Source organism: Salvia splendens, chromosome 8 (assembly GCF_004379255.2).
Source record: "Salvia splendens isolate huo1 chromosome 8, SspV2, whole genome shotgun sequence".
Lineage (NCBI taxonomy): Eukaryota > Viridiplantae > Streptophyta > Magnoliopsida > Lamiales > Lamiaceae > Salvia > Salvia splendens.
The window spans coordinates 6,948,331-6,960,810 of NC_056039.1; the positions used below are offsets into that span (position 1 = coordinate 6,948,331).

A 12,480-nucleotide genomic window follows, 5' to 3' on the forward strand; every position below is an offset into this window, starting at 1 on the left:
CCACGGCGACGGAAGTAGGTATCTCCCCATACCGGGTTATCGCAAAAGTAGTCGCGTACTAACCTTGCGGCGGCTTCCTCCCGGTTACGATGGATGTAAGTTCGGGAGCGTCTTTGGGGCGGCGCGGCTTCCTCCTCCTCCCGGCGTCGATCTTCTTTAAGTGATTCTTCCATTATTCGACACATTTGCTCAAATAGATCCATTAGATCGATTAACTTTGAGAGATGAATAAAAGAGATGATTTGAGATGAAAATTGGAGTGGAAAAAGAGATGATTTGAGAGGATTAGATGTGTGTTTGTGTGTGAAATGAGGATGAAATAGGAGTATTTATAGAGTAAAAAAATAAAAAATAAAATAAAATATGGAAAACGGTCGAAAACGGTAATATTACCGTTTTCGAATTAAATTTTTTTTATTAAATTCGTTTTTTTTTAAAAAAAATGATTTTTTGCTTCAGCGTGACGAAACCCACCCGCGGGCCGGCGAGTGGGCGTCACGCATCGCCCTGGAGCGCGCCACCGCGTGGCGAGAAAGCTCGCGCGCTGTCTCGGCGGGATGGTGACGGGACGGGACGCTGCAACGCGTCCCGCGCCCGTCTCGTCATGGAGGGACGGGACTCGAGCCACCCGCGTAACGCGTTGCGGGTGGCCTAACATCAATAGTTTCCTGCACATCCTATTTATTCTTTGATTATGTTGAAAAGATGTGATGTTCATAATCATCTAAACTAGGGTGACTGATGATTTAGAGACGAGTCATTTGCGTAAATGGGCTACTTTTGTGTTATTTTTGTTTATAGTCGATTTTTTCTTTTTATAGTTTAATTCTTGCGTAGTGATGGTGCATTTTCTTTGAGACTTGGCACTGTTTACGACTGTACATAAATCTTTTACTTTATTTTATTATTGATTTTTTTTTGTATTTGTTGGTCTTATACATATGTAATATATGAATGAGACATTTCTCTTAATTGTGGCTGATGCTAATAAATGTTAGTATGATTGGGTATGCAAGGCTGTAATAGTTGTGAGATCACAAGTGCACACCAACCTGTCCCTTTACACACCGCCAAAAAAAGTAAGACAACTTCTACATCCTTTTATCATCTAGAAATATGACATGATCATAGAACAGAAATAAGTTTCTAAATATACAGAGAAGAGAGATGGAATAAATATAATTTAGATGCTAGATACCTGTATAGTAGACTAAGTATGGCTGAAAAAGCCAAAGTTTAAGAGAAACGAAAAAAAAAAAAGATAAATAGAGAGAGGGAACCTGAAATTGGATTTCTACGAGTACAGGTTCCAAACCACCTCAGTTCGAAGAATAAATAACCCCTAAACACCCAAATATTATACACCTATAGAAAACTCTTCTACATGAAGTAGCTTAGTGATTTCTTCTTTCTCGATCCTCCCTCTCCATAGAGCTCGTTCCATTGGTTCAACTCATTCATGTTTTGTGAATCTGATGACACACTTGCACAGACCTGCATTTTGACCAAAAAAAATTAATTTCAGAGAAAAAGGGACTACGAAGACCAGAAAGTTCCAAATGAGCGAATGAAATGTAAAGATCCAAATTAATTGATAAACCTGTTCGTGTGCATATTTGAAGTCCTCCATACTCAAGGGGCGAACGTCTGCACTGCTGTGCAATGCCGGTAATGGTCTACTCTCAGCCAGTGCCAAAGCTTTTTCCTGTAATTTTATCATATTGATAAGTGTAAGTTTTTTACCACATTATTTCATGTGTGCAATCAACAGCGGCACACGAAAAGGGCAAACTAAAGAACAGAATTTCAGATACAAAGAACAAATAAACAAAAAAGAGACAAATGCTCAATCAATAATCCGAACATAGACACTTGATAGCAACAGGTAAAAAACACTTTCGGCCAGTAGAAGTCCGGATGAGCAAAAAAAAGCATACCTTCTTTTCCTTTTCCAGAATTTCTCTTATAGGGCAATGTGCAGCAGTCACGCAGAGATTCTGGAAACAGAAAATTTAAAAATAAGAATAGAGATGAAAGATCGAACCCCCTCAAAACAAATCCAAAAATTAAGATCAAGGAGATGTAATGCTCAAACCTTTAGATCACTTCCTGAATACCCTTCTGTCATACTAGCAACTGCCTCAAGATTAACATTTGGAGCAAATTCCTCATTTTTTAAAATAACTCCTAATATTTTCTCCCGGTTTTGAGCATCAGGCAAGTTGACCATCAGTCTGCACCGGTTCACAGAATATAAAATGACTGGTAGCAGTGGTCTTTTAGCTGAACAAACAAACACGAACTAGATTGTGAGACAAACAAACCTCCGAGGAAGCCTCCGGATTACAGCCTCGTCAAGGTCAAAAGGCCTATTTGTTGCTGCAAGCACCAATACACGTTCCTTATCCTTAGTACGCAAACCATCCCAGTTCATCATGAATTCATTCTTCATTTTGCGCATTGCTTCATGTTCTCCAGGGTTTTCTCGTCTCCCTAACATGCTGTCAACCTACAGTCATAAAGATATAAGAAAAGACGAGGAGTCTAAGAATGGTTAGAAACATTAATGAACCACAAAAGCACAGGGTGAACCTCATCAACGAAAACAACACTGGGTGCTATCTTGCTGGCCAAAGAGAAGACTGCTTTCACGTATTTCTCTCCTTCACCAAACCACTGGATGCAAATAAAAGATTGATCAAAACTATTTAGACAATATACATAAAGATCAGACCTTCAAGGTTAAATGGTTAAAATGGAAAAATAAAAATAAACTATTGAAAGAGTAGGAGCATCCATACTTTAGATGTGATGCTCGACATAGATATGTTGATAAAGTTTGCACCAGCTTCAGTAGCAACAGCTTTTGCAAGCATAGTTTTACCCGTACCAGGAGGTCCAAAAAGCAATATCCCTTTACAAGGCTTCAAGATTGACATGGTCAACAAATAAGATGCAATACTTTGTAGCGTGAAAAACTTTTAGAAGTTCCGACAAGCTACATAAATACAATGTCTGTACCTTAGTTAGCTGTCCTTTGCTGAACAGTTCTGGCCTTTGTAGAGGTAGCATCACCAATTCTTTCAAAGTCTCTTTTACATTTTCCAATGCTCCGATATCTTCAAAAGTGACTCCAATATCACCAGGTGGAATAACCTCAGCAAGGAGCTTTTTCTCAAACTCATTTTCAGTAACTACATCCTGAAACTCATGCAGTTCTCCGATTACACACGAAATAATATGGAATGCATTCATCAAGTAAAGTAATAAATGAAGAATTAATTTAGAGACTGAATTCAGCACCTTAAGAGATTTCTTTGAACTTTTATTCTCGTTCTGAATGCCGTGTAGAATATTGAGCCCGTAGCTGATACTACAATACAAATCCACAAAGAAAAAGAGTAAGAACTAACATACCAAAGAGTTATTCCTTTATCCCCAGCCATCTTCCAATTTCAGTGGTGTTCATTGCTAAAGTAAATATTTTCAAAATAGTCACCTTTCACTTGAAATGACAAGTTTAGGCTCCTTGAGTAGGTCTTCAGAGCGATGCATAAAATGATGGCTCAAAGCCCAGCCAATAATCTTTTCAATGCCTATAAACACATTATAACAAACATTTTAAGGATTACCAGAACCTAAAGCAGACAACAACCAATTCCAAGATCATTCAGTTGTGCAATGTCACTCACTTTCATTAGTCAAAGCTTGGTCTTTGATGCATAGTGACTCAAGATCAGGACAGTCAAGGCGAATTCGATTTAGGACCTAGAATTCATAAGAAGACAGGACAAAAGTCAGCCCACTTGGTTAAAAACATGAGCCCCACCAAAGGCAGGTAATTTGTGGTCAGAATGGTCGGGCTGCAACAGCTGTTTTAATTCAAGAATTTCCCAATCGCATCATTAAAAAATCCATATCCACATTAACTGTCAAGTGAAAGTAATCTCATAAAGAAAAATAAAATATTCCCTTTTATGGTAAAACTAGAAATGTTATGTAAAACAACCACAAAAATCCATCTACACAAGAATTTAATGTGTTAAGGAAATGTTTGATTGTTATCCTCAATTTCATCTTTGGAAACCAAACCAAAATGATGGATCCAAGGGTTTCCTCTGAAGTTTCCTAGATATACTTAAATGGTGTGGCACGTGACAGAAGCTCAACAAATAAAGAATTTTTAGAACCCAATCTGTAGTAATTTATTGGACAGATATGTAAATCAGGACCCACAGTTTTGAAGCAGTAGAGGGGGTGAAACACCGCAACATGAGTTTTTTAATATAAATGTGATCAAACCAAAGCAACTCCAGGAAGAAAACAAATAGTACTAGACCCAAATTAAATTTAATCTCATACACAATCGGCCAGGTAATAATCAAGCAATCATTTACAGAAGTTACACACCGTGCGAATGCCAGCAATATTTGATTGTGATTTCATGGTTTCAGTATCACGATCCAACTGTTGTTTCCAGTCAACTAGCACCACCTCATCCTTCAACATTGAAAACAAGAATTATTACATGCTTCTAACCTCAATGATGGAAAGGTCATAGAGTAGCAAAAATCTAATTACCTGGGGAATCTGTATGGTCACTTTGTTTGGAAAAAGACGGCTGAGCTGCTTCAGAATCTTTGGAGTTTCTTTATTCCTATCATGTAATCTACCAAAATTATCCTGTAAAAGGCATATGTCTGGTCCTCAAATAGGAGCAAATTTAATAAATATGAGTGGCTTGAAATGTATTTTCATAGTTTTACTAGGTTTATAATTCGGAATGTTGTCAAAGAAACTCATGAAATTTAGAGACAGAAAAACACCAATAATGATTCTAACCATAAATATGAAAAAAAATGGTGAACTAAAATAGATGACAACAGGATGAGCATAGAAAGTTTCAATTTTAACCAGCCATACCGGGAAAGCAAGGTCGAGCAATGCTGTTTGGTTGCTTCCAAATTTTGTGAAAAGCAATCCACCAGAATGAGACTATATCGAACATACACAAGATGAGAGGTTTCTTTCTTTAATTTGAGGGAAAAAATAGCGAATGGGGGTAAGGGGAGAAGCGGGGGTGCAATATTAAGAATATGTAGAAACAACAACATAAACTCACTTTCTCCTTCCGGCTGTCTGTTTGAGTATGTGAGGCTATCACAACAACGTTTTCTGGTAAGGATTCAAGCTTAATTTTAAAGGCTGCATAAGCCTCAGAATTACCAACCATGGACTTCTCTATGTCTTTCAATAACAAGATCAAAGGACTGGTTTTACATTCTGTTGAAGCTACCTACAAAATTGGAAAAAAGTAGGTATTTATTGGCAAGCCCATAATATGCAATAAAAAAGTGAACCAACTTGCATATTCTTAACAAGTATACTTTAAAAAATTAAGTATACCTCAAAAACCTCATTAATGGCAAGTTTGTCGATGTCATCAGCACTGGAGCTTTCCAGGCGGAGTAAGTCAGCTGCAAAGAGCGGAAATAGTCAACAAAATAACAGGCTAGATTCCTTGATACACAATGGACTACGTTCAGAGGATATTACCTGCACAGAAGAAACCATGATCTTCTTCACAGAGGCCTCCAAGATCATTACCTTCAGGAATTGTTCTATCAAATCTAACACCAATTTTGGAAGAGCCATTATCCTCAAAAGCAAGCAACACCTTGCCCCTATAACCGTAGGTTGGACCCCTGCGCAAATTATTGAAAGGACATCACAACTTAGAGAACATAAACAATAAAGAAACAAAATCCATTAAAGTGAATTTGGATAACCATGGACTATTATATCTTACTATCTTAGGCACAAAGCAAAGTCAAACAAGAAGTACATCTATAAACAAGAAGAAAGTTAAATACCTTATTTGAGTTTGAGTAGGAGAAAATCCTGTTGGCAAAGAACCAACATACTTCACCCTGTCACCTACCAAAACAACAAACGATCAATTAAAAGACAATTTCTTAGCTAGACTAAGATGAGGTAGAAAAGCTTTTATAGTGATACCCTTTTTGAAGGTATAGGTTTTAGATGAAGCCGTCGATGCTTCCTGCTTGGGTTGAGCCTGAGAACTTATGGTAGAACCCCCAGTAATATCAGCTTCCACACTTGAAGCTGGTTTTTTGAGATGCAGATTCCGTCTGGAATATACAATTGCTCGCTCTAGCTTTGTACTTTCTTTCACAGAATCAGCTTCTTTTATTGCCGGTCCCTAGACAAAGAATATAGTAATTCCTCAATAAGAAGTAAACTAATTTATGGAACAGCTAATAACAGTAATAACTTTGAACTCAGGTCACATAGAAGCTTACACCCGGTAACAGAATAGTGTCAACGATAAGAAGTGAAACACCAAAATATTTAGCAAGTGCTTTGGTCAATGTTTCCTGGTATATTTCCGAACCTATAAAGAACAGAACGACAAAATTATCATTTAATTAGTTGGGAACAGTACATAAAATCACTTAGACAAATACAGAAACACGAAGCTGCATTACCTGCAGGACCTGACAGCAAAATTCTTGGGCATACAGTAGGGAGGTCTGAAGTGAATTTCGCATATTTATTACACTTCAAGTGTATGTACGTGGAAGCGATGAGAACATTTTTTGTGTTTTCACTGCAAAAAAACAATTAATTATATAGAAAACCAAAATAATCTGCCTCTGGGAATAACTAAGAGTTAACTTGTGAATATAATAAGTCAAGCCTTACAGACATGAAATAAAGGTAAACTATGCAAGTTACTACGCACATAAAAGAAACTCCGCACCAAGGAATGTGAGTAAGCATGACTATCATTCAAAAAAAGAACATACTTTTAACAATAGATGACTTACATATATACAGTGCTTATCCCACTAAAAAACATTAACTAAACATCAGAAATATGGAAAAAAAATATCAAGAAGCAGAGATCTAGAAGCAGCTGTCAATTAACCTCAGACTAGACTCATCCATAAATATCATTTATGTCTCAATCTTCGTAAACCAGTGTTGTGCAAATATAGATGTACAACCATTTACCCTTTTATCCATGAAAGTTATTATGGTACAAGAAGCATTGACAATATGAATGAGATTTTTACCTCAGATAATAAGGAAAATCCTGAAAAGAAACATCTATGTTATCACAATGCAACAGTCCTTGTCTCAAAGCATCTTTGTAGGCTTCACGTCTAGATGATATCGAAATGGGAGGATCAGAACCCTTGCCCTGATCTCTAACTGCCCTGCGCTCATCAAGAATCTTAGATATCGTGCCACTGATATCAAATTTTGGAGCTATTGAAATTGGGAAACCATGTCCCAAAGCATTGCTTTGTGGAAGACCTTTCCCGTTCTCAGCAGCAACATTGAAGTTCTTAATGGAGACATTAGGAGATAAAACACCATCTTTTTCTGCAACTGATAATGTAGCACCATCATTAAGGTCAGAAGCATCTTTGTTTCTAGTGTCTGCCATTTCACAAGTAGAAGGTAAAGATGTAATCTCAGAAACATGTTGGGCATCCTCAACATCTTGAGATGAAGAAGGTAGGAGAGATAATTCTTCGGGGTGATCCGTTACTGATTCCAGTGTTGCTGCAACGGGAACATCAGAAGGGTCCCCTGATCTTGACTCAATATGCAAACCTTTTATGGGTTCATCATGAGCTTCTATCATGCTAACTGATGCTGGGCCATCCATCATAGGTGCACTTTCATCAATGAGTTGTTGGAAGACCTAATAGTATGTTAAGGGCATATAGAGAAGACAGATACTTGCCGCCCCAAATATATCAAATCATATAATAACATGGTAAGGAACTATAATTTAGAAAAAAAAAAGGATACATAAGATCGTTTATCCGTCACGCTGAATACCACCTCATCACCTGCATTTATAGGAATCGTGGTGTCCTTGTGATAGTTCTTTCCATTCACTTGTACAACTCCTTTTTTTCCAGTGATTTCAAGCAGCGTAAGTGATTCTCCTTCCTGGATCAGACATAGAACCAGCAAACATATCAACATTGAATCCAGTGTAATGATCAGAACCATATGGAACTCCCAACGAAATTAACTCCGGCATAGAAGTTCACCTCAGACTCCATGCGCTTCAGTTTGCACAAAGATTTACTAATTGTTGGATCTCTCACCCATAAATCACATTGGCGGCCTTGGCCAACAGTGAAAGTTGGGAAATGCAAAATAACATGTGGATTCTGGGAGAAAATCATTACAGAAATATAGTTATGGCCACACACCATACAATATTGAAAAGCAGGGACATAGTGGTTCAACAGAAGCCTGTGGATAAATCTACCTAAAAAATCCATTTGTCAAACAGAATGTACAAAAACAGAAGTCTTTTTAAGGTGCAGACGGGGTAGATAGCAAATGCTGGTTGCTAATTGATTATGGTTATCTCCATATAAATTGTCCAGTCAACCCAGATCAAGGATAAACAAACCTAGGCAACTGAAGAAAAAAAATCCAAACATCACGCTACTTATACTGGAGACATCAGAACAGGAAACTAGACCGCTGGAAAATGTGCATCTAAACACTATGGGACTTTGAACTGGAGAATCAGAAGAAGATACTAGCTTATTTCCTGATTACTTTCAAATACACAAACGAGTAGTGTGACTACCTAGAAATCATTTTCTTTGGACCAGGGCTGACTAATGAGCTAGATTACAAATTGTGGATGCTAAACAGTTACCTCCCCCAACCCCAGGATTCTCTCTAACGCTCTCTTGGATAGGGGGCTAAATCATTGTCAAAAAGTAAAATATACATACGTAAGAGGATACTCAGAAACTTCAGGGATTTAACTATGGCTCCCAGAGTACAAACGACCCTCTCTTGCTTCAGAGTGAAGTTCCAGTGATACAACATAGCAAGAGACCCGGTAAGGGAACACAATAAATTTTGAAAAGCAGAAACTTGAACTTTCAAACCGAAAACAAAAATCTAGTTATCATAAAGTTAGTAGAGAATATGCCCACAACCTAAAGCAAGCAGATACATAAAATCTCTTAATGAACATAATCCCATTGTGCCCCTCAAAGTTTATTCCATTACAAATAAATGATTGACAGCTTTCTTATGGTCATTAATTAAAGGCAATTGCACCCCACAGCAAATCTCAATACCCTCTACATCAAAATAAAATTTCAATTGTCATACTGACTTTTCAACTAGAAGCAATGAACGATAGAAATTTAGCTGAAAGAGCAAATCTACCTGTGGACACTGGGATATAAGTTTTCCCCATGCTGCCCCAGCATTAGTTTTCGGATGCCTCTTCTTTCCGCGGTTCACAGGCCGCCCACTAGACTTCCCTTTCTCTACATCAGTGATGGAATCACCTGCATCCACCGCCAACAATTTTAAAAAAAAAAGAAACAATTTTTCCACCCAACAAAAGAAGAAAATAAATCGAATTTTGAAGAACTTAAGAAGCAAAAGAACAGAATTGAACACCGGAATTCAATTGGGGATAACACATGCAGCGCATGATATAACATCTATAGTCACACGAGAGCCAAAACCTCACCTGCCGCCTCGGCCTTGGGGGATTTAACCGCCGCCACTTCCTCCGATTGCTTCTCGGCTCCACGGTTATCTAGATCAGCCGATCCGGCCTCCAATTCATTCCCCGCCACCGCGCCAACAACTTCCTCCGAAGGCGGTGAATCATTCAGAGAAGAAGAAGACGCATCCGCTCCCTGCATGAACTCAAAAACCCGAAATTGAAAAACCACCAGAAATGCCCAATCATGATAGAAATTTCCAAATTCACTAGAATACAAAACCCTAACCTTGGATCGTTTGCGATTTGGCGTGGACGATGAAGGTGGGGAGGAGATGGGGCGCTTGGAGGAAGAAGAACCACGCCGCGTCTCCACCATATTTTCTGATCTAATAACCTAAATTGGCCGTAAAAAGAAGCTTAATTTTGATCCCAAAATTTGATTTTCCAACTGAAAATCAAGGGATGTTTTCAAAGAAAATGAAATGCTCTGTGCATATGTGTTTATATAATATTTGTGTTTATAAAAATAATTTTAATTTTAGTAGTACAACGCCTTGAGTGAGATTGCAAAATATATCCTTTTATATTCCGCCCCTTTATCGATTTACCTCCTCAAATTTGATTATCTTTCTAAATACGTGTTCATTTTCACTTAGGCCTTAGCATTTTATTATATCGTCGTTTTGTTGAAGTGAGATTGTTTTACTTTAAAACATTTTTGCTTTTGTATTAGTTTTTAGTTGTAATTTTTATAGTAGAAATGTCACTTTTATATAGTAGTAATATCGTATGTGAAGAAAATACAAATGATCAATAACTCAATTTTCTTTTTGCAATTTATTTGATCCACCGTGTTCAGTAGATTTTCTTTATTTAAAGGACGAAACGCAACTCAATATAAATATAAATAAAACAAAAGAAGATCATTTGCATACGTATGCGACGAAAATAAGAAAAAAGTAGTAGTACTAGTAGTAAGTACGAGTAGTATTTATTTTGGGCACCAAAATCGATGTTTTGAACTTTATATCTTATCATTATATATCATCAATTAATTAGTAATGTTGCATTATAATAAATCACTATAAACTTGCGATTATTATTTACCTTTTTACATTGTCCCACTATATGCACACGTGTGTGGAGTGGAGACTCAAATATTCATGTGGTTTTTGCAACTCTAATTATATCAGTATCATATTCTTATTGGATATGATTTCGCATATATTGATGGATTTAAAGAAACGGTAAAAAGACTAAGGATGGAAAGTTAGCTACATTTTGAACTATCAAATCAAATTGCAAATATATGACATGATTTTAACAGTCATATAAATACATAAAAAAAACGCATGTGCTAGTAGGCTAGGCTGTGTTGCAAAAAATATTTAACGACGAAATATATTTAAATTGATTATGCTGTCTGTATTAAAAGTTTAGGAATACACGTAAATACATGTTTAATAAGTTTAAATCAAACACTTGACGATTAAAAAAATTGACTAAAGTCCAATTTTGGTCTCTTATATCTGTCCTAAAATTCTTTTTGGTTTTATATATTAAGTTTGTGACATTTTGGTCCCTAACATATTGTTTTGGTATCTTTTGGTCATAAACATATTGTTTTGGTCAAAAATAACCATTTTATGTTAAAATTAACTATCAAAATGTTTGATCAATTTAATAACTTAATTATAATCTAGGACTAAAGTCCAATTTTGATCTCATACATTTTCTATTAAATTCTTTTCGGTCTCATACATTAAATTTGTGACCTTATTTAGAATCAAAATATACCAAAACAATATGCTATGGACCAAAATGTCACACAGTTAATGTATGGAACCAAAAAGAATTTAAAAGTAAATGTAAGGGATAAAAATTGGTGTTTAGTCAAAAATTTAAAGTAGAGTGAATTCAAAACGATTGTACTTCTATATTTGTAGGTTTTTCCTCGTCCTTCAACCATTAAATATCTCATATGTATACAATACAATTACGTATGGAGTACCACTTTTACTTTTACTATTCCTATCATTACTAAAGAAATTAATTATATATTCTATTCATTTATTTTATTTTTATTTTTATTTTTAATTTTAATTTTTTTACCATACATCTGAAAGTGTAGCTCATGTTATCATTAATTTCTTTTACTCGTTTTTTTACATCTCTAAGAGCATTCATAATGGGACGTCCTAAAGGGCGCCCTATGCTCCGCCACATTATCATTATATGCTCCTACCCTTTCCATCTATAGTGGGACGCTCTAAAGTCCGCCCTATAGTTTTCACTACTATTTTGTTAATTAATTTTTTATGCTTTCAAATATGTCATGCAAAATTATAAACAAAAAAACACTACGATTAAAGGCAAATCCTACATTAATAATTAAAAAAAAGTTACAAGAGTTAGAAATAAAAAATAAGTTCACTAAATCCTACATTATTAATTCATTCCCAACTTGCAGCGTAGATCATCGATCATCCACTTGAGGTATTCGGCTTTGCCTGAGTCCTCGCACTGCATGAGGGCGTGGTGCGTGTCCAACAACGTCCTCCGGTTGGTGGCCGCCACCAACTCCGCGTAGGCATACCCCGCAGCCGAAGTCGGGGCCGGGGTTGGGGTCGCGATCGGGGTCGGGGCTGGGGCCGCAGCTTGTGAGGATGTCGCCTTCGCCTTGCCCTTGTTCTTGGCAGCCTTGCTGTCAATGGGACGCCGGGAGGACATCGGTGTGCCAGAACTCTCATCCTCGTACATCGGCTGGTTGAGGTTCATCGGAGGTGCGCCGATGTCGCTGCTCGTATAATCACCGGCAGCGGTGTTCTTCGTCATCTTCGCCGCAGCCGATAGGGGCAGAATCTCTCCTTGGAACTTCTGCTTGTCATTCAAGAGGAGCCAGAAGTTGTAATGCTTGAAATCGCCGTACAATGAAACGTACG

The 12,480-nt window shown here is 37.1% G+C and overlaps 1 protein-coding gene across 1 annotated transcript; it reads right to left on the minus strand.

The window, feature by feature from the left end:
- Positions 1-1,080: 1,080 nt before the first annotated feature.
- On the minus strand, positions 1,081-10,017 carry LOC121744519. The gene is made up of 27 exons (XM_042138085.1): positions 9,825-10,017; positions 9,560-9,731; positions 9,247-9,371; positions 8,097-8,219; positions 7,849-7,992; positions 7,101-7,738; positions 6,510-6,631; positions 6,324-6,415; positions 6,019-6,223; positions 5,874-5,937; positions 5,557-5,705; positions 5,407-5,477; positions 5,123-5,296; positions 4,924-4,995; positions 4,582-4,683; positions 4,411-4,500; positions 3,693-3,768; positions 3,500-3,596; positions 3,304-3,373; positions 3,022-3,201; positions 2,802-2,924; positions 2,593-2,676; positions 2,325-2,509; positions 2,096-2,234; positions 1,938-1,997; positions 1,601-1,705; positions 1,081-1,494 (listed from the first exon to the last, which is right to left on the minus strand). The coding sequence occupies exons 1-27, from the start codon at positions 9,912-9,914 to the stop codon at positions 1,381-1,383; spliced, it is 3,666 nt and encodes a 1,221-aa protein (XP_041994019.1). The 5' UTR covers positions 9,915-10,017; the 3' UTR covers positions 1,081-1,380.
- Positions 10,018-12,480: the final 2,463 nt, after the last annotated feature.